The sequence below is a fragment of the Ornithodoros turicata genome, unplaced genomic scaffold (assembly GCF_037126465.1).
Source record: "Ornithodoros turicata isolate Travis unplaced genomic scaffold, ASM3712646v1 Chromosome13, whole genome shotgun sequence".
Classification (NCBI taxonomy): Eukaryota; Metazoa; Arthropoda; class Arachnida; order Ixodida; family Argasidae; genus Ornithodoros; species Ornithodoros turicata.
This window is the reverse complement of record NW_026999307.1, coordinates 295,804-317,875: the sequence shown is the minus strand read 5'-3', so window position 1 is coordinate 317,875 and position 22,072 is coordinate 295,804. Positions and strand designations below refer to the sequence as shown.

Genomic DNA, 22,072 nt, shown 5'->3' with positions numbered 1-22,072 from the left:
GGGTGAGGTCCCCAAACTAAAAAAGTCACTGCCTAACTATAGTTTAAGCTCCAGGATTTTTGGTGCATAGAACACGGATCCCGTACCAGCTTTCCAAGCTATTTAAGAAGGCATCCTAGTTGCGGCTTGTGTTAGTTCCTCCTGGTGTCTTGACCACTTCTGGCCACGGTGTACATGCAGAGGGCATTCCTGACGTGCCCGTTGGCCACATCTGTCTGTGCCTGGCGGGCTGGCTGAGGGAACCTGGTTTCCGTTTCGCTCGTGTCTTCGGACCAGCTTTAAGAAGAAATTATGTGTATCACCATGGTGACCCTTCTTGAAGCAAGATATATTAATAAAACTATTACCTTGGGTTAACACCATCATTTCCTTCTTCACATATATTGTGAATACACACAGTAGTCACAAGTGTAGGGACAAGTATGTGATCTGTGTCCGTGCGCTTCATCACACAGTGCCATCGGCTCTTGAACCTCCCAAGAGCATGCTTAACGACGACTCTTCCTGCACTGAGATGTTCGTTGAACTGCTGCTGCGGCGTGATCCTGGCGCTGTGTGGAAATGGCTTGACCAGCCATGAAAGCAACGGGTACGCGGGTTCTCTAAGGATAAAGTAGGGAACTTGGGTTCCGTTGATGTCCTTGGAACGTTACGAAATTGAGAAAGCTTATATATAGACTACAGTGATCACCGCAGAACACCACAGGTTGTGATCTATACAAGCAGGCCGAGGTGACACGCATCTAAATTAAAGGTTGGGCAAGGAACTATCTGTGTTCTCAAGCAGTCTTAGCCACTTGGAATGACGTCTTCATTCAGTATGGACTCGTTTATGATACACACGACAGCGCACGAAACGTACAAAGACATCACAAGAGGTCTCGCTGTTGGGCACGTCGGTGACTAGACATGAAGATAAAAAACAAGGCGCGAAAAGACACTACGAAAAAAGAGAAGACAGGACAGGCGATGCCTGTCCTCAAGACATCACAGCACAAACCACGCCTATTGCGGTCGTTCTACATTTGCAACTCACCGTGCATTGCTGCCAACTCGGCAACTGTCCAGCCCGGTGCTATCGCATCCTCTGTAGACGGTAGACGCGTGATTCGCTGCACTGCTTGGTTATACTGCTGCACCGCCATCACAACCGATGCCACATACCTCGACAACATCATGCTGAGCGCAGCAAAGAAATTGCTTTGCAAAACTAGTAGCCGCCGGAAAAACGACGCGCTTTCGCCCATGTTGGTCATGGAGGAAAGAATACTAAGGAGAGCGCATCGCATTCGCCCGTTCCAGACAACTGTGGGGGGAAGTGGAGTGCAGGCTTCTCCGTCATACAATCCCATGGAGCAATCAGGCTACGCCGTCGTTCGTCCGCCATTTTATTTCGGGCAAACAGCTCCTCTATGGAGGCATTATGGAGGAAAAAATAGGTATGCGTACCTGCAAAGCGTAGCTTCTACAAGACGTTAAAAATGGCTTACGTGAATTATGTGCAACAGAACTGTCCACAACCTCCGACTGGGTCTATGAAGATGTTTTTTTTTATTTTAAATAATTTTTATTCTGTGGTGTGGCATTCAGCTTTCTTTGATTCACGTCGTTCCACCAAAAAGTTGGCTCTGTTTTATTATACGCTTATCACCAGTTATGAAAGATGTCATAAAAATAAAGTGAGTATATATATACACACGTTCGCTTTGTTTCACTAGTTTGAGCACAAACCAAAAAACATTAACGACACATTAGGCACGTTCGTAAGGAAGGTCACACAATGCACAGTTGCAGTATCTTCTGCTACTGTCCTTTAAACTGTGTTAATTTAGTGAACATTTGTCGTACTCTTTTTACGTGGACACTTCTTGTCACCTCTATGCTAGCACGATGCAGTCTTGGGTAGTAACTAAGTTACTTTTAACTTGTAACTGTAACTAGTTACTTTTCGGGGTAACTAGTTACATTTCCAGAGAAGTAGCTTTTAACTGTAACTAGTTACTATTTCTGTGAAAGTAACTGCAAAATGTAACTAGTTACCCAAATAAATGTTCCTTTTTTCTTTACTCTACCTTCCGCTATACTTCCCCCTAACAGTGTCTTCCTTCCTTTTATCCGTAATCGGTAGGTGCCCCGTGCCTTGGGCTCTTGACCAAGCGGGGAATTCCAGCTTTGCGAACAGAAATTAGTTGAAGTTAGTGACCCTCAACGGTCGGAGTGAGTCATATGTGAGTAATAGTGTCACTGCCCTAGTACGGGGTCCTGCCTCCTGTGGATACGAACAAGGGAATGATTATGCACAAAGAGAAACTTTACGGTCAGCTCATTGCGCTCCGACCAGTGCAATGGCTAATCCTGCTCCGGTTGCTGCTACCATAAGCTTCCGTGGCCGCTCTATGAAGCTTTATCATGCAAGGATGAGAATAATTTAACTGTAAAGTGCAAGCTACGGAATAAGACATGCTCGGCAAACAGGACGTCAACTTCAAACCTGAAAGAGCATCTGAGGCTAGTTCCTTGGTATTGTGTATGTCTCTCTCTCTACATGCTACGAAACGCGTGCGTGCCACCGTGCTCTTCTTTTTCACCGCGATGCGCCAGGTCGAATGCACATGTCGTATTTTTCCGTGTGGGATAACCGCGTATTAACTTATACTGCTTCTGGTTAAGTGCAATACAACTTTTATCGCGCTTCAGTAAATGTAAATATAAATGTATGTTTTTAACAATTGTATCACCCTCTCATGGTCATTTTTATAAAAAGTAACTAAAGTAACTAAGTTACTTTCTCTCAGTAACTGTAACTGTAACTAGTTACTCGACCAAGAAAGTAACTATAACTGTAACTTAGTTACTATTTTTGGCAGATAAACTGTAACTGTAACTCAGTTACTTTTTACAAGTAACTTACCCAAGACTGGCACGATGAAGCTGTATGTTGATATATCGACTTGCAACCGACCTGATGAGGTGGACTAGATAGTTATCGAGAGGAGAGCTTTCGAACACGTGTTCGTGTACTGACGGGAACAGACCCTGGTCGTGCAGCTCGTTGACAACTTGTGCCATCATGATTTGTGCGACATTTTTGTTGGAAATCTCGTTGCGGGCAATTGTGGCACGAACTATCTGGTCACACTTCCTTGATATTTTAATCACTCCATCTGAAGGGCACACCAGCCAACCTCTGCTCTTACGGCGAATTAGGGAGTATTCTGGTAGGTCACAGGAAGCAACTGTCAGGACATCGAAACAAGTGCTGCACATCAAGGACTGCCGTAGCCTGCGCACAACAAAGCTTGCAGTGTATGTCACAGCCCTCCCAGCGATGTCAGTAATTCTCCCTGGGTCAGGGCAATAATCGCGGTCTCCTTCGACATCACTCAGTGAGTATTCTTCACCATTAGGCAGGAGTTGTCTCTGTGAAACCGTCATGTTGATCACCTCTTCTGGGCATGGTACACTTGCACAGCTGACAGTGATTATCGAAATGCTCTCCAGCGGCAAGCAATTTCCAGTAGTGACATCCTGGATCTCATTTTGACCAAATTAAACGTTTAAAAGCTGCACACAACTGCCGTGCATTTGGGTTGTCGTTGTGCCTGCCATGTGACCTTATTGCGCCAAAGAGAAGTTCCACATGATCTTGACATATGCTGTGTGCAGGCACACACTTGAGCACGTTTTCTTCACTACTGTTTCTTCATACAAATGAAGGAAACTTTGCATGGAAATTTTGAAACCCAGAAATCCTGTCTTCCTGTGTTGAGCAGGCTTGGACCACCTCTGTGCTCCCGAAGTGCAGACAAATACTTCTGGACTGTTTCGAACAGACCTTTGACATTCCTGGTGTTTCTGTCGCTGAGGGACATCTTCCACTTCGTTTGATGGATACTTTGTGAATTTAGTACACCAAAGCTATTAATAATGTGACGCAGAAACTGTTCCGTTGCCCCCGGATCCTCAAATCCTGGCTGCTGCGGCATTCGGCCAAGGCATCTGCCACCAGAGATCGGCATTTTGACTCACGATAACTCACGATCACAATCATTTGATGTAGTGTGTGGCGATTTCAGTCGCACGTGTAGCCAGCGGTGGCTTCTATGGCGCCCGTCATGTCGTACTCACAGCTAAACTATTTGCAGCGCAGTGCGATACTGTGCTCACTCAGCCGAGGATCGCTGATTATCGCATGCTACTACGCTACCAAGACTCTTTCAAGTGATACTGCTGATTGCCCTCATACGTCCACGATATTATAAAACGTGATCACGGGGCATTACTAGTGCAATCATATAGATAGCGATAGCAACACACCATCCACCCCAGAGCGCGAGCGGCTGACGCTGTATCATCGCTGATATGATACCGCAGCGGTCGGTGAGAGAAAACAACATATTTCATTTTGGGGGAAGAGGGGATATGTTATCTTAAATAGCGACAGTCTATTGGTTGTAAGTTGTGTAGTGTGTCACATACAGATAGGAGTTACAATAAGAGCAGGTTCGGCGCGATCTTCGGTTTGATCATCATGAAAGTATGCTGGTTTCGATGTGCTTAATACTGCTGTTTAGTGACATTTGGAGTCTAGTGTCTGTCCTGCGTTGTGTAATGACGGCTCCATCTGATAATCTTGTCGTCTTGGAGGCATTTATGGTACCTGACTGGCTACAAGACCACTTCGTGTATGTTGGTAGCACTGCGGACGGAGAGAGAAGACGTATATGATTTGTCGATACTGCAATACAAGAAAATCTGGGAAGACGAAGGCAGTTGGAAATTTTGTGAGACATCTGGAGGTAGGTTGCTGGCTGTTTCCGAAAATGCCTTTATAAATACAAGCTACTACTTACTAGCTAACTGTACCCATGTTGCGTTGAACTGACCCAGGGAGCACCATACCGTGCAACTTTACGGAGAAGCCTGTCTCTAAGCTCGACCATGTACAACGGGGCAAACTGTTAAAGAAAGAAAAAAAAAAACAAAAAAAAAAAAAACGAGGATACCTTCTGCAGCGAATGTAGCATTGTGGTTAGAAGTGTTATCTTTTTTTTTCTGACAATGTTGCAGAATCGAACAGTCATGTGAGAAATTACTTAAAATATAGCTATATAGTTTGTGGAACTTTCGCCTTTTCGCGATAAAGATTATTTCCGAGCTTGTGATTTCGCGTTATCTGTGCGTTGATATCTGCGCTCCTTATCTGTGTCCCCTACCTGTTTTGTTGACGGTTTCCCTTCTAGAGAGAGCTGTGGGCGGGGTTTGTTGGTTTAAAAGAAGCGCTCGGTTTCCGAGCGGGAGGGGAGATTGTTCCGTTCAAGGCTGGGGCTTGTTCGCCGGGCGATTGGGTGCGGATACCTGGCTCCCGTTAAAGGTATGACAATAAACTGAGTCTGGCCGACCTTGTCTGTGCGGTGCATTTGGTACTCCGGTAGCGAGCGGGTGGTGCGGCCCTGGGAGTGGAAATGCACCTTATTCATAAAATGTGCTGCCACCCTGCGGCATTTTGGTGAACCAATCTGGAGGGCAGCGCTATTTGAATGGCGACGTGAGACGCACGACGTTGTTGTTGTTGTTCCTTGTCGTGGGGATCTGCGAGTTTCACGCATTGTGTTTGCAGCAACTTCGTGTGCGAGACTTGGTGCATTTTGCTTGTGATGACAAGTCCTGGTGAAGAGTTTATTCCCGGGGGCTTCACGTCTCTCGTAAATGGGTGGTACAGTGATCTGCAGCAGTTTCGCCTTCCAAGTAATGAAGACGTCGTTGAGCACTTGAACTCATCGGGTGTGCCATCTGCTCGACAGATGGAAAAGGGACATCGTTTTAAAGAGGAAGGCTACGTGAGACAGATTTATGTGCATACTGTATCACAGGATTGCGACTACAACGTCGTGAAGTGCATTTGCCTGCCGTCCATGCGGTCTGGGTATTACGTCGTACACGCCGTAATAAGAAAGGACAACGGCAGTGTTGCTGGTGCACATTGTTACTGTGCAGCGGGGTAAGTGTGTTGGTTTTGTACAACTGCAAACAGGTTTGAATACTGAAAACTTCTGTGTTGTATATGCGCATGTGAGCTGGTTTGTTACTACAGGGTACGATATGATTTGTTTTATTTGTAGTTTTCTGCGTACTTCAAATATAGGTAATATGTGCACAACCAGTGATGATTGCCTGTAATTTACAGATTGAGCGGTTCATGCCAGCACGTCGCAGGGCTATTGTTTAGCCTCGCAGAATGGAATCACAGAGCAGAGCCTTCATGCACTGATATGCCCTGCAAGTGGGTTGTGCCACCATCTGGTAACAGCTGTTCAGTCTTCTTTCTCGTAAACTATTAGAACCAACAAGAAATACAGCATCGAAAGGCAGTGATGCATGTACTATGATTAGCACTTGCAAATAATTTTGATATTTAGTGGATTGTTTGTAAATCTACTTCAATTCTAATCACAGCAAAACAGCCAGACCCTCCTGCCACAATTGATAAAATCGACTTCCGGAAAAATGCAGCAGGAGTTACCAGGAGCCGTTACACACCCTCTGCACACCTAACACCGGCCAGTAGTTCACAACTGGCAGCGGCTGTTGAGAAGGCCCATCCCGAGTGTCTATGGCTAAGATACAACAGAGACCTGGATGATGACACAAGCAGCAGCCACCTGCAACCACCAACAGCTGTGCCAACGTCTGACAACTTCATGTGTGCCGATTGGAAGTCTTATATACAACAGTACTTTGAAGGTATTAGTGGGATACTCTTCAAACACAGCATTATGCTGGACACAATTCTTCTAGTATACAATGTGATACCACGACAAGGCATACTTGAAGGAAGTATGAAACAAAATACTGAGTGCTAAGTCATGGTGGCAAATTGTGTTTCTTGTATCCAATTAACCACTGCCAGCACTGTTGTGAGGACCTCACTAGCGAGATACATTTATTTAATCATGCACGTTCTTACGTTCTCCAGCCATTCAACCTCTCACAGAAGAAGAAAGGGTACATGTACAGCAAGCAACGACTGGGCAAGCCTCCAATCGTGTGTGGCACGAAGAGAGGACTGGACGCTTAACTTCTTCACTGTTTGGTCGCATCAGAGGCTGTAGAAAGCCAGAAGGACTGCTAAAGGAAATTTTGTACAGTAAGAAGCAAGTGCGCTGTGAGGCTATGCAGTATGGTCAGAACCACGAAGGGGTTGCCGTAAATGCATATGTGAAACTTATGTCATATTATGAAAAGCAAGTGACTGTATGTGAAACTGGACTTCACATCCACCCAGTTTACCCATTCCTTGCTGCATCACCAGATCGAATTGTAATGGATGGCAATGATGTAGGTCTCCTAGAAGTAAAGTGCCCCTTTTCACACCAGGGCAGGTCCCCACTCGATGCATGTAGTGCTAAGACTTTTTGTTGTGAGGTATGGAATGAAGACATACGCCTAAAACGAGGGCATCACTACTATGCTCAGGTACAGGGTCAAATGGCAATATGTGGCCACAGGTGGTGTGATTTTGTTGTCTGGACAAACAATGAGACACTTGAGGGTTCTATTATTGTAGAACGCATTGATTTTGATGAGGAGTACTGGAATAACTTGTTGCCTGCACTATTGTATTTTTACAAATATGCTGTTATACCAGAAACACTTACTGGCCGTCTCAGAGCGACGGGAAAGTTGTTCAGTGAAAATGCACCATATGTGCCATATTTGCTGCAAACAAAACAACCCCGATCCAAACCAAAGAAACCAAAGCTGTTGTAAAAGCTTAGAAATAAAGAGGAAAGCTTTTATTACAACTCAGTGTACATGATCACTTGAAACATGCAAACATTTGGCATTTACATATTAATCAGGGGATTCTGAAAGTTACTTAGGAAAGCACAGACTCTAAAAATGTGCTCAGCAATGTCTGTCATGTTGACTGGGATGGGGCTGTCAAAAATGTGAAACTCCTTCACACGTCTAATAACGCGTTCTATGTGGATCCTTGCACTTGCAATTTTGCGGGTTTTCTCAACATCTGCCCGTGGCATCTGCACACCTTTTCGGAATGGTGGCAAATACAGTTTTACACCAGGTGGTAAAAGGTGATCTATCTTGAAGCCCTTATCAGCCATAATGGCATCCCCTGGGTCCAAAAGATTTAGAAGGCCACTTTCCTTCACTATTAGACCTGCGTCCCAGGAAAAAGTAACTAAAGTATACTACAATTACGGCTAAAAATAGAAATTGGTTACATTCTCTCAACGTAACCCTGTTACCCAAAGCTATTTCCGAAATACTTCTAAACAAGGAGGAAAACGATTCCATGGTTCCATCAGTGTCTGGAATGTCTGTTTAACCTAGGGCCTTCTGTTTTCTCCATCTCTTTTTGTCGTTCCAAGTGTTCTGGGGTAACCAACCGACTCCCAATCTTTTCTCTTTCTCATGATCATCATCAGTGAGATCCCAAATTGTTATTTTCTGTGAAATGAACAGTTTTAAAGTGCATGGCATGGTCCTTATGTTCATCTCCGAGCTTTTGCGCTGCTTTATTTCGAGAACATGCCCACCAATGCTGTGGAATACTTTAACTGCGGTAGTAAACAGGGTATCACTGCTGAAGGAGTCTAAGACAGTGCTGATATTTTTCAACTTGCGTTTTACGGTAATTGTTTCAGGAAGCGCGATAGTTGCAGCGTTTCCCGTTTCCTTTTTTTTCTATTCGAAACGTGCTGGCTAATAAAAAAATGAAACTATAGCGCTTCCAAAATATAGTTAGTTACTTGGATAAGGTAACGATGTCGTACAAAGTTAATTTCAATAGATTATTAATTTTTTATAGATTTCAGATAGATTAAATTGTCACAGCAATTAGTTACAATTATCTAAAACCACAGTTACTCTAGCTGCTCACTAGCAACTGAGTTAGTGCCCAACCGCAATCGAATGCAACCTTCAGCATGACTGGCCACCACATGCACTCGACAGCGTAGAATAATTATTGCGATGCTCTCTAAAACAACTTTATATTCATTACAGCTGATGCATAGAGATGAGCACGCGGCCTGTGTGTCGAAACGAAGAAAGTACATGGCAGAAGGTCATTCTGCAACATTTGCGCGCTCGCAAGTGAAGCTGACGCCATCACATCAGGTACAGCAAACATAAAACAGACTGGTGACTGAAATGATCGCGGTTGATGGGCTGCCCTTAAACTTTGCCACTGGTTTGGGCTTCCAGAGACTAATGACATTCGTGAGGCCCAATTTAAACGTTTATCGCCCAGAACAATAAGCCGGCAGTTAGAAGATCTTGCCAGAAAGTACGCCCTGCCCAGTCTTCGTGAAGACATCAAGAAATGTAAACCAAACACGGTACACTTCACGGTAGACCTGTGGTCGAGCAGAGCCAGGACCTCTATACTTGGTATTACGGTGCATTTCATTAGGGACTGGAAACTTGTACTCAATCCAAGAATAAAGCTCAGAATCTTCGAGTCACACATCGCGAAGGGATTATCGGAGCCAAGTACTTCGGAGGCAGTCAAAGTTGTGGAACATCTACTCGACGGAGTCGAGAGGGTACTGTACACAATTTTTTTTACTATAGATAGACTGTCATCCTCAGGACGGAACTGACTACGTGATTGACCCTAATGTAGTGCTGATAACTTCAGTACCGTATTAGCTATCCGGACTTACGCGTACATTATGCCGTGTTTATCCACTGGAATTTGTTTCGTATAATCCATTAGGGAGGCAATCAGACATAACGGCAACACTAGGACAGGAAACCTCCAGGAAGCAATAAAGGCTTGTTTTACTACAAGCCTTCAGTAGTGTATCAGCCACGCGAATTCGGACTTGACTATTTTTAGTCAACTTATTGTCTACCCTTTGCGCTTGTCTAGTTGTATGTGGTGCACTGCACAGTTATGATCATGTTTTTGCATGTTGAGTGCCACGACTGTTACGCACTATATTGCATGCCAGAAGCTGCAATAATAGGGTAGCTTATTGTGTCTGTAGGTTACCTGCTATTTTGTCAACTGCTGATCAATCAGTTTTTGAAACAACATATATGCACTTAGGAGAAGTGCAGGTGGACATGGTGCAATGATTCCTGTAGTAACACTCGAATTTCTAACAATATTATACAATATATACATATCGAGATATATACAATATATTCTGTCGAGATAACAATATATCAACAACAACCAAAATAAAGTTGTTGTCTAACAATATTCCTTCTTGCAGGCTCCATATTCTTTCACGGCTACCAGCGTAAGTTCAGTACCAACACCTTCTACGCCTGATGCTGCAGTGGACATATCTGAAGTTGTCGGTCTGTACGGCGTGCTGGATGCGGTATACCCACTCCGGGAGACTCGGTAGTTGTCTGAACTGGAACGTTACCTCAGCCCGGAATACGACGATCAGGATGTGCTCTCCTTCTGGAGGAATAGTTTTCACCAGTATCCCAAACTCTGACATCCTGCCCAAGTATGCCTCGGGATACCGGCCACTTCGGCAGCAGTGGAGCGCCTCTTCTCTGTGGCAGGCGCTCTTCAAAGAGCAAGGCGAGCGTCTCTCGTGCCAAGCACCATAGATAACTTAATCCTTGTGTCCAGGCACGTCAGGAAAAATTAACTTACAAAAAAACGAAAAAGGAACTTGAACTTTTTGAATAAAACGTATTGTCCCCCTCTCTTGGTCTTTCGTTTTTACATGATGTCCCACAAATGAGTGCAGTGGTCAAGGTAAATATAAATGGTAGCGAAGCTTGCATTGGCCCCACGTCTTCAATGGCGGCCATGATAAAGACCGTCAGCGCCATCCATCCGTTGCGGGGCAGACTACAAATTCCGTCATAATGACGTCACCTGGTACGTCCCCATTACGTATAGCGCGGGTCGTGCGCCCGCGCTGCGCGTTCCTTCCGTCGCGATGTCGAGCCGGGGAATATCACAATCTCTGTTGAAAACAAATACAAGAGCAAACAAAGAATTTGTAAACAGGGAAGAACGAACACTAGCGACATGCGTGCAACAAAGGACACAGGAGACCAGGTGGGGGCTTTCTTTCTTTTATCTCAGGTAAATTCGCCATGCTGTTGGAAACAGTATAAATTCCCACATGAGACAATTGATGTTCTGAGGCTGCAACACGGTGACTTTTCAGTGACTTCCATCTTCATCATAAATACCCACGACAGAATAATGTGCAAAATAACCAGTATGACAGTCCATGTACTGAATAAGCACGAAAGGATAACGTACAAATTCCAGCAAACCCAGGTGGGGCCCAGGACCTTAATGTCCAATGCATGCTGCTATAGCTGTCTTCATGCACATGTGGAACTTTCCACATATCTCTCGTACAAAGAAGGTGGAAGTGAACATATTTCAACTTGAGACGACTGATGTTCTGAGGCTGGAACAGTTCCGCTGGGTTCGAGCCCCTACAGCTGGCTAACCTTTTCAGTGACTTCCATCTTTCATCATATTTGCACCTGAAGATCATATTATATGATATTGGCATACTGTGTGGTGCTATGTCTGCCCACAGTTTATTGTAACGAATGCTATGGGGGAATTAGAAGGCACAAGTCTATTAGCTCAGTTTAGAAGTCTGTGATACTTTATCTTGCAAAACAGCCACAATAATATCAGCTTCCAGCAATGACAACCTTGTTCAGTGTGTGCACACCCTGCTGATGACTACTTCTACTTTGATTACAACAGCATTTTTGTATTAAAGGCATGTCAAAGCATCGACAATGTTCTGTGCTTCTGGTATTTTGTGCACATTTTGCCATGTGGTGTAGATTTTCAAGCTGCACAAAGTGCTTAGCCCTGCACATAACTGCGCCTACGTACTGGCGGCTGTGCACACAACTACTGAACTCAGTGCAGGATTCAAAGTATAAAATTACTGCTGAAGATTCAAAATAGAAAATGTATGCTAGGTATCCATGTACACAGGTGTACATACACTAAACATATAATAGGCACAGACTACTGAACTCTGCATCGCTGTCAAAATACAAATAACACAGTAAGGAGCTATGTGCAAAAGTGCACTTTAATAAATCGTATGCTACACAGGAATGAAAGAATTACAAGAGTTCATGTGTAATCTAGGTTACAACTGAAAACACTGGATAGACAACAGAACCATGCATATCCTTTCGCATGGAAAGAAACCTTCTGGTTACATCAGAACAATGTGCAGAGATTACGAACTTAGTCTCGCTGCCTGCTGCAGTGCCTTCTGACCTAACGTACGACTTCGTACTTCCTCATTCCTTTGTCGTGCCAAACCAGAACAGTCGTACCCTCAGAAAAAAGTGAAATGTCCGTGTCTTTGACAATGTATCTAACACTTCACACAGCCTTGGACCTGACCCCTTGGGAGGTGAGGAATGGCTTGACGTTGGCTTTGAAGGCTATGTAGAGGACGATGGTATTCCTCTACATGAGCCCCGACCGGTGATGATGGTATGCCACGGAGAGGCGATGATGGTGGCCTATCTCCATGGCCGCGCCGGTGGAACTGAGGCATGTGCTCCAGGCGCGTGGCCATCTTCGTCTTTGTCCACCGGCCGCTACATCACTCCCCCCCTCAGACGCGGAGCGGCGATAAAGCAGATGATGTCCGCGACTTCACTGGAGGAGGGCAGTGAGTGCGACCGTGGTTAGCATGCACGGTTGAACAGGATGACGGCACTGCATGCGATGGCGAAGCATCACAGCTGATGAGTAATCAGATCCGGTAGCCCGAGAAGAGCGAGGAAAAGAGGCGCTGGGGAAGTGGATGTCCTGGGGTGCCGCTACCGGCACGGGAGCCGAAGCTCAGAGTCCCAGAGGAGGAGAGGGTGTGGCTGTGGGAGCCGTTGAGAGACGCCGAGACGCCGGCTGAAGCGTGCCGTGGCGTCGGCTGCCGCGACTGCCGCGACCGGCAGGTGAGCGCGAAGCTCGGGTGTCGCGGCCGGCAGTGAAGGAGCGCCGGGGTGCGGTGAGCTGAAGTGATGGTTGATGAAGCTGTGAGGCGCGTGTGTGTCCCGGAGGGATGTGCTTCGCAATACGGCGTCTGCAGTACAGCTGTGGTCTTGCCGAGCAGAAGAAGTCTTTGGAAATGTGACCAGTTTGTGGCGTGTGGATGAGATGGTTCGAAGGAGTCGAGTCGCTCTTGAATGGTCCGGTCGCTGCGTGAACGCAGGGCGTCGTAGGGTTGAGAGGCTTCCAGGATGGGGTGCTCAGCACCATGCCGGTGAATCTGTTGCAAAATTTGGGATGGTTGAAGAGGCCGAATTGTTTACCGAACTGAGGTGTTCGTAGTTCGGGTCACCAAATGTAGAGGACGATGGTATTCCTCTACATGAGCCCCGACCGGCGATGATGGTATGCCACGGAGAAGCGATGATGGTGGCCTATCTCCATGGCCGCGCCGGTGGAACTGAGGCATGTGCTCCAGGCGCGTGGCCATCTTCGTCTTTGTCCACCGGCCGCTACAGCTTCCTCACACGCACCCACAAACGTCGCAAAGGCAGGAAGAGGAACCGACACCTCCAAAGTCAGTACTGTCCACATTCTTGACACCGAAATAAAGCAATAGCTGGCTACTGTCCTCAAATGTGGCATCCCTCCGAGGAATATCCCATGTAAGACTTGGTAGTTTGAAATTGAAAAGACGACGAAGAAGAAGCAAACAGCTATGAACAGTCACAAAGTGCGCAGTCAACGTACGGCAAACTAGGAGCTAAGAACATGGAGAGGGACAGTAACCGGAAGCGTACTCAGCTCTGTCTATAATCTTACGTATTACTGGCAGACCGCGCAAATTGCTATAATAAAAATATTCATATTGCATTAGTACACACATTATTCGCGCCTCCGATTAAACTATTTTTGTTTACCTTCGTAGTTTGCCCCTCAACAACCAGGTTCGCATGTGTATCATGAAGGGCGCAGGGTTGCTAACACAGATTTCGTATTTTTTCCCCGCCTTCGCTACCATTTATATGTACCTTGCAGTGGTTGCTAAGTCCCACCATGATTCCACAGCGAAGCCACTCCGACGGAAGCGATTTTTAAAGAACTGACTATAAATCGCGTCGCAGCCACATGCCCCATCACATGGTCACCGCACTCACTTTGGTATGGGCGTGCAGTACAACAAACCTCTACTTTGTTTCGATTTCTCTGCACAGGCGCGACGAAAACGAGTCCAGTGTAGAACAACGTTTTATGTAGCAAACTGCAGAGATATTGTGCCACGGGTATATCGCCGGCTCCGGAAATATCGTGCTTCAAACGTTTAGTAGTGATTTGCATTCCACAAGTAACATGCAGGGGAGTTTGTGTACACGCAAAAGTAGTGTTCTGGAGACCGGACGAATTGCGATTTTCTTGGAAAGCCTCGTGGAAGCTGTTACAAAAACGTGAAGCTACATACCAATATGGACGTAACGAAGCACAAAGTGTACCCGCAGTACAACAGATGCGCATCGGCATAGATAATTTGTACGATACAAAGAGTCGATCATGCCACAAAAAAGTAAACACAGCCGCGCGAAACATTTTCGGTATGTGAAGGCGCCCTAGCCGTTTCAACTTCAAGCAATGTGCTCCGGCCTTCAAAGCGCCGCAGCTTGGGGATCTGGACAAAACGTCCCCGAACGAAATGTCCCCGGACAAATGGTCCCCGGACGAAATGTCCCCGAACAAAATGTCCCTAGATGCCGTCCGGTTGCACAGCCGTTGGTACCTCAAATGTGACAAATGTTTTTCATGCTATCATGTGCAGGGTTCATTGATTTAAATCAGCCAGATTTAAATCACCGATTTTAATCGCGATTTAAGTCATGAATATTAATCAAGATTTAAATCACCTCCCTTATGGTGTGTTTGAATTCGAATAGTAACATAAAACTGGAGACGCTGGGGAAGATGAGACTGAGCCTGGAAATGAACCACAGCCTCAAATATATTATACTTCAGTGACTTTTAGCGCAAACAGCGTCACGTGACCCCTTCAGTGTCTCTCCGGCACACTGGCAAACAATTTGGTTACACATGGCAGGTGGTCATTCCACGAGCGTAGAACTTTTCCAGTTATTTCTTTTTCCTATTACTATTCGGTGTAATTCATAATATATAGTTTTCAAATAGATCTCCATTTGCATTAGCTAGTAACTGTTAGCCGCACTGTTAGAAGTCTAGACGCCCTTCTTTGTATGTGCTCAAAAAGTGATTTCGCTACTACGAGGTGGCACACGGAAGCCTACTGCTCTACGTGCAGTTGGACCCATGTAGTTAAAGCTCCCTCTAAAGCCAGTCTGGGGACTCAAGCAATGAAGCATGTGTCAAAAGTAGGAGCTTAACAGTTATTGCGACAATGAGTATGGAACTGAACTAACCAAAGCATTTATTTACAATTATTTACATCGCTAAACGAATCTCTCCAAAGTGGGGATGCTGGTCTAGGGACCCATACAATGGAGCATCTCTCAAAAGTAGGACCTTAGCAATTATTTACATTATTTACAATACCGAACGTCTCGGATTACTTCAGCTTGCGATCTAGAAGCGGATCGTCCGGGCAACACCTCGTAAGAATTCTTCAATGGTTTTTTCATTGTTGACGTACTGGCTGCAAAGGTTCCGCAGCTGTGCTTGCAGCTCCACGGTTGCTGGTTTCACTCGTTTCTGGGGTCGGACTCCGATCGCTTCTTGCTGGAACAAGGTTGAGACGGCGCCTTCCTCGAGTTGCAGAGCGTCGATGAGCCTGTGCACAGAAGGGTGGCTGTGCCGAAGAAGGGATCCAAAACGACGGTTCCACGCCTCCGAATGGTTGTTTGTACGGTGGCCGTCTGCCACCGTAGCGTCGTGTACGTTCCACACCTCCGGTGGAAATCTCGGCGGCACTCGCCTCAGTGTAACGTTTCCATTCCTTCGGGGCACGTTTCTGTACGACCCCAGAACATAATTTGTCTCAAAGTACATAACCAGCTCACCGACGTCTGCTGGCTCAACAGATCTCAGGAGACGAAAGCCATCTTCCACTTCTGGAACGGGGAGGAAGGCAAGGGCATCCAGCATACCCACGAAGAGTCGAAGTCCCTCGTCCTCTCTGTACCTCGGCACCAAACCGAGACCTTGAACCTTCCTCCGTGTGGACTGCGTCATGCGGAAGAAGCATCCCTGCGTCTTCACGTCGCTTCCAAATACTTCTTTCGCGGCATTCATCGCAGCCTTCTCAAAGTCGGTTAATATAACCTCTGGGTAGGGCGAGCAGCCAAGCGATTCGCATCTTGATGTGATGGCACGAAACAGTTCCTCGTAACTCTCCTGAGTCTTCCTTTCCATCAGAGCGTAGACAACAGAAACTACGGCATCTCCAAGTGGGATTAGAAGTACATATAGTTGCAGAAAGAGCTTTGGAGCGACGTCAAAGTTTCCGTCCATGAACCACAGCTCACTTTCCGCAAGGGCACGCAGACACTGTTCAGTTCCGAACACAAGAATTCTGCTGTCGGCTGTAGGACCATTATCGTAGAAGAGGAATAATGCAGGCTGAGGACCTGCAGTCATCTTCCACTCTTCATCGATGACTAGATGCACAAGGTGCTCAGGATCCACAGGGTACTTTAGAGCTCTCTCTAGCCGTATCGTCCTCTTGAGGCTGTCTTCCCTCGCCATTCGAGCTTTTTCCTCTTGTGTAAGCTCTAGTAGCGATCGTCGAACAATGTTTGCCGGGTTTTCGTTGGAAATACCCGCGCTTTCTTTCATCCTGTTTCTTGCGCGCGCAACGCTGACTGCAGGGTCGTCGGGAGGGTGGCTGTGAACGACGCTGACAGTGTACGTGCCAGAGGTTTCGATGACTGCCCCCTTGCAGTCACCTCTCTTTACACAGCGCCATCTAAATCCAGATTTCAGGGTCTTGTGCTTGGTGTAGATGTAGCCGTCAAACACAAGCTTATGTGTTCCCTTGTTGGACAGGACACACTCCATCCTGAAATAAATAATCAATGAGAAAAGCACGTATATGAGCAAAGGTGACTGTTAAAACATTGAATCTATACATGGAACTGTGAATAGCTACCGTTATATATTTATAACGAAATATTTATAGAGGCTTACCCTACGATGCGAATGCCGTGACGACCGCTGTGAGATGCAAAGGGAACCTTCCGAAGCAACCCGCTACCGAAGTCGAACACTCTGTGAGCGGTGCTCGGTTAGCGAATGTCTGTCATACACTTCTCCCTCTTTCGAGAACAAAGAGATTTCCTATGTGAGACTTAGTGACGTCAATTGACGAACCAGGTTGGAAGAGTGACCTGAGGATTGGCAACGGCACGCACGAAAACAGGAACGTTGGGACTTATCCCCCCCCCCCCTCTCCAAATGGGCTACGAAATTACGCAAAGCTCAGTAAACTGCCTTCTTTCAGGTTTCCGTTGCACCCTTGGGCTTTGTCTAATGTCACAAAAGGTTTCGTGTATGACGTGCTCTGCAAGTCAGTGTCCTTTACACAACCGAGGCCGTACTGAGTGTATTGACCTAATCTCCTGCAACCCCTACACGAAGCAATGTTCCACGCGTTTACAAGTCACTCAGTGCACCAGAAGAATGACCTATAGCCTCTCACTGAGGTCTCCATTATGATGCCATGCTTACAATTCGGAACTTCGCAGGTAGTGAAACACGTGGCTTGAGGAATTTACAGTGGAACTCCACTTAAACGAACTTCACTTGAATGAATTTCTCAGATTAACAAACTTCTTTCAAGGTCCCCAGCCAATAGTTGCGCATTCTCAGAGTTTAGTGAACTTTCACGTCTGTGTAAATTTTTTTTGGAGTCCGTTTAGATTTGTTCAACTGGTTCAGTGTATTCGTATTCACAGTGTATTTATAGTGTAAACACACGCGAACCTATACTTATAGGTGCGCTCGAGTGAGGGCATATTCGCGGGTACCCGCACATACCTGCACGGTTTTCCGATTTGCGGGTAGAAAATTAACTTTGCTGCGGGTCGCGGGCAAAATGCGGGTGCACCCGCAAACGTCCGAGGGACTTGCGGTTATACCCGCATTACCCGCACGCCATTAATGCCAGTAATTTTTCGCACTCAGTAAAGTGAAAAATTTTGAAAAGTAAATAGTTGGTAGCTATTTTTCAGAACTTTTGCGATGCAAGCTATGATCAGCCGGTCCCCGGCGTTGCATTGCATGAAATATGTCGAATATGGTGCTCACGTTACTTTTTAAAATACTTGCGGGTAAATGCGTGTTGCGGACGCGGGTGGCACATGCGCGGGTCGCGGGTGGGCGCGGGTCAGGATTTCGGTACCCACGCACACCTCTATATACTTATACACCAAAACGTATATTTTTGCGCTTATTAGATACGCCCTTTAAATACACTTATTTATGCTGTTTATACATTTATAATTGCAATTGTTTTAAGCAATTGCTCCTACTTCCATAATTGTCCCACTCTGCGGCACGCTGCCCATCGGTTAATTGGTGTAGCTCTTAACTGGGCGTAGTTGCAGTGATCCGAGAAGTTGGCCCAGGACACAGTGTCTCCACGGGGCATTATGCCGCCGAACAAGAACGCAGTTGAGGACTGGCAGACGGCTGAGTGACGGCAGCTGGGGACATTTTGTCCTACACCCGCTTGGGGATCCGGCGATCCGGCGGGTTGGGGAAAGACGCTTAGTGTGCTTCTTGCTCGTTTGCGTACTCAACGAATTTCGTTCAGTACGCAAACGAGCAAGAAACACACTAAGCGTCTTGCCGCAGTGAAAGATGAGCTACGTAGTAAAGATCTGACTGTACTTCAGTGTGATAAGTCGGGGATATTCGCTTTACTCCCTAACGACATGTTTGCTGAGAAAGCTAAGGAGGCTATGGGCAAGTTGTTTAGGCCCTTCCAAGGGAACATGAGCTCCATCAAGAATTGTATCTCGACTATACTAATAGGGTCAAACATTGGCATTGGTAGGGGAGTCAGGGATTTAGGGTCATCTGCGCTTGCAGTGAAGTTTTCCTAAAAGACCATAAAGTCGACATGTCATTGAGAGTTGTAGTTAGCGAGGTTGGGTCTTGGCAAAGGTTAGTCTCAGGTTTTCTGCAAAAGGCTTTAAATGTGCTTGCCCTCCCTGATGGTCTCTCACTCAAGCGCTAGGATGATTTACTTCCTCTCCTCTCCGAGTTCCATGGAAAACCCTGTCACGCGGTATCTCTTGACATCAAAGACCTTTACTATTCACTAAACGTGCATGAACTCCTCAGACGTGTCAGGACAGTCATTGAGTCTCAGCTAATCAAGTTCCAGTCTGCCGTAGGCTTGTCAGCGAATGAGTTCCTGCGTGTTTTGCAGTTATACTTGAATGCTACGGCGGTTTCGTACAATGATGAGCTGTTTGTACAGTCCGAAGGGGTATGTATCGGGTCTGCTGTCGCCCCAGTGCTGTCTGAAATCTACTTGAATCTGCTCGATGCCGCAGTTTGCAACTTTTTACGGACCTTTTCGTCTAATCTCATATGTGCGAGAAGATATGTTGACGACATTTTGATCATTGGCATTGATTCATCGCTGGTTATGGAAACGGCCGATGTGATTGTGTCTTCGTCCCCTGAATTGACCTTTTCTTTAGAGAACCCCACGGAGGGAATGCTCATGTTTCTGGATTTTCGGTTGCATTTGTGTCCCCGGTTGTGTGCTGGGCGTACGGGAAGCGTATATCCGTAACCTAGCCAGCAGCACGCGCCTATACGTGCCCTGATTGGCTGCTGCGCCGCGGGCGACCCATCAAAACCCACGCTTCGCCCATGCTCGTCAGGTGTTGATGCCGTTGTCTTGACAACGAAGCGCGCAGATTGAACTGGTTTGAGCAAGACGTTTGTAATGCGACGAGCGTTCGCGCATTGGAAAAACGCAAGTAAAGGCAGGCGAGCTGGTGGACGAAATCCATCGAGCAATAACGATAATAACAATAATAATAAATATAATGATAATTAGGAGTGGAAGTTACGCGCAAGGCGATCCATCGAAGAAAAAGTTTGGATAAACACAACGTCGGACTTTTAATTTACAATGGATTTCGTCTCGCCAAGCGGGTTGTGGCAAAAATCAGTCTATTGCGTCAAAAACATTATGTGTTGTATCCCGTTAAAGCATGGTTTCGTACATATTAGTCAAGCATCGCAGTTTTTGAATGACAGAATGGGGCAGCATATAGGAATTGCGCCCTACTCACGAAACCATATGTGTGATTCCATCTGGAGTGAAACTGTTGTTTTGAACAAGCTATGTTCTCTAAAAGCAAACTCTTGCTACGAGAAGCCTTGGCAATTCAAGCTTTGGGAAACGGCACATGTGTTCGCGAGACGTCGGTTGTAAACCACCCACCCTTGAAGCGGTTTTATGATATGCGCTGTGACATATCCCTTATTCTCAGTGGTCCTTGCCCCTTTTACCCACACTGTACTGTAAAAATGCTGTGCTGTCTTGAGTAAATTGCTTTGCTGGTTTGAGCTCTGGTGTGTTTGTTTATTCGGTCCTCGATCCGCGTCGCCCAAGATCAGGCTTTTTCTTCGATACGTTCACATCGCGCTCGTTTGAGGTCTATATGTACGTTCTGCTTCCCTCTGCACATTACGCCTTGCTGTCATGATGGAAGAATATATTATTGTCAAAGATGAAGAGGCGTCAACAACTTCGTTGGAGATACTTAGAGGAAATCTGCTGAACGAAGAGGAAATGGATGAAGCAGTACTGTTCATCAACGAACACGTCGTGGATTGTTGATGCTGTGCGTAGCAACTGCGAAAGGTAAATGCTACTTGCCATATATATAATCGAAGTTGATGAGATGTTCTAGAACAGCATAAGATACGGACAGGTGCGCATCTTATTAGAGCGCGCGGTTCCGGCCGCATCCCATCGCTGAATGGGAGAATAAACGAATTGAACTTAATTGAACGTTGTGGGTCAGGTGCAACCCAGAAAGTAGCACTTCATTACCGCAACAGAAGACTAGTTGGTTCGAAATGAAAAACGAATAACCTCGGCTGAACTGCATGCCAAAACGTTTATTTAAAGCGAGCGATAAAAAGAGCGCTACTTTTCAGCTACTTGACTAAGAAACAGGTGCTAGTAGTGAAGCAGTACCTGTTTCTTACTCAAGTAGAAGAAAATCACCACTTGCTTCTCTTTTATCGCTCGCTTTCAATATAATTTCTGGAGACGTTAGTGTGCTGCCACTTACAAGGCACGGGTTTCGTTTCTTTGCTCTGTATTCTTAGCGTGTGAATTTCTTGTACTCAAACCAAATGATATCAGTCGAAGTATACACGGAGGGGCAGATTGGAGGGAACCATAACATGCCACCCATCTCGAAGCGGGATCCCCGGTGTTGATACAATTCGAAGAACCCCTGTCTGACTCCACAGGCCATAACCACAACAACTGTCGGGTTTAACTCGGTTGCGTTACAGCGGTCTGGCTGGACGAGGTGGGTGGCTTCGGTGTGTTTGTGGTTCGCTCCGTTTTCTTTTCTTTCCGTTTGTGTACAACGCTTTGGATCTCTGTACCACGTGACCTTTCTTCTCTCCCTTGTGTCTTATGTAGACCAACTGTTGAGCTCTCGCTCTCGTCTGTCTGAACATGTAACTCAAGGTGAAATACAGGAACGTTTTTTCACCTCTCCACGAGGTTTATCTATCTGACGAGTCAGTTTTCTTAATCATTCTGATGAGGTCAGAATAGTGAAAAGACGCCTTCCAAGGATTGTTGGATATACGCTTGCTGATGGACGTCTACCATGCGGACATATGCGTCAGCACCAGCCTCAAGCCACACCGTCCTTGGATGAGACTTCACGCTTGACACTGTCGCCGGAAGACCGTGCGCCGTCTCGAAGCAGCGTCGGATACACCGTATCTCGCCTACAAGCAACAATGGCAGATATAGGATACATCGAGAAGCTTCGACGTCTCCGGCACCTGTCCTTCCACTCCGTGAAATGCGTTCGAGGAACTACGTGAACGACGGCCTACATCGCC

The 22,072-nt window shown here is 46.2% G+C and overlaps 1 protein-coding gene across 1 annotated transcript; it reads left to right on the top strand.

Moving 5' to 3' along the window:
• Positions 1 to 5,487: 5,487 nt before the first annotated feature.
• LOC135372190 (uncharacterized) lies at positions 5,488 to 7,893 on the top strand. The gene is made up of 4 exons (XM_064605882.1): positions 5,488 to 6,001; positions 6,188 to 6,303; positions 6,457 to 6,744; positions 6,977 to 7,893. Exons 1-4 carry the CDS (start codon positions 5,658 to 5,660, stop codon positions 7,768 to 7,770), a joined length of 1,542 nt encoding a protein of 513 aa, XP_064461952.1. The 5' UTR covers positions 5,488 to 5,657; the 3' UTR covers positions 7,771 to 7,893.
• Positions 7,894 to 22,072: the final 14,179 nt, after the last annotated feature.

What these genes read in the sequence shown, in the direction of transcription:
- LOC135372190 (XM_064605882.1), top strand. Translation starts at nt 5,658, where the DNA reads ATGACAAGTCCTGGTGAAGAGTTTATTCCCGGGGGCTTCACGTCTCTC. An exon ending in CATTGTTACTGTGCAGCGGG is followed by an intron (nt 6,002 to 6,187) that starts GTAAGTGTGTTG and finishes TGTAATTTACAG; the next exon opens with ATTGAGCGGTTCATGCCAGC. An exon ending in GTGGGTTGTGCCACCATCTG is followed by an intron (nt 6,304 to 6,456) that starts GTAACAGCTGTT and finishes TTCTAATCACAG; the next exon opens with CAAAACAGCCAGACCCTCCT.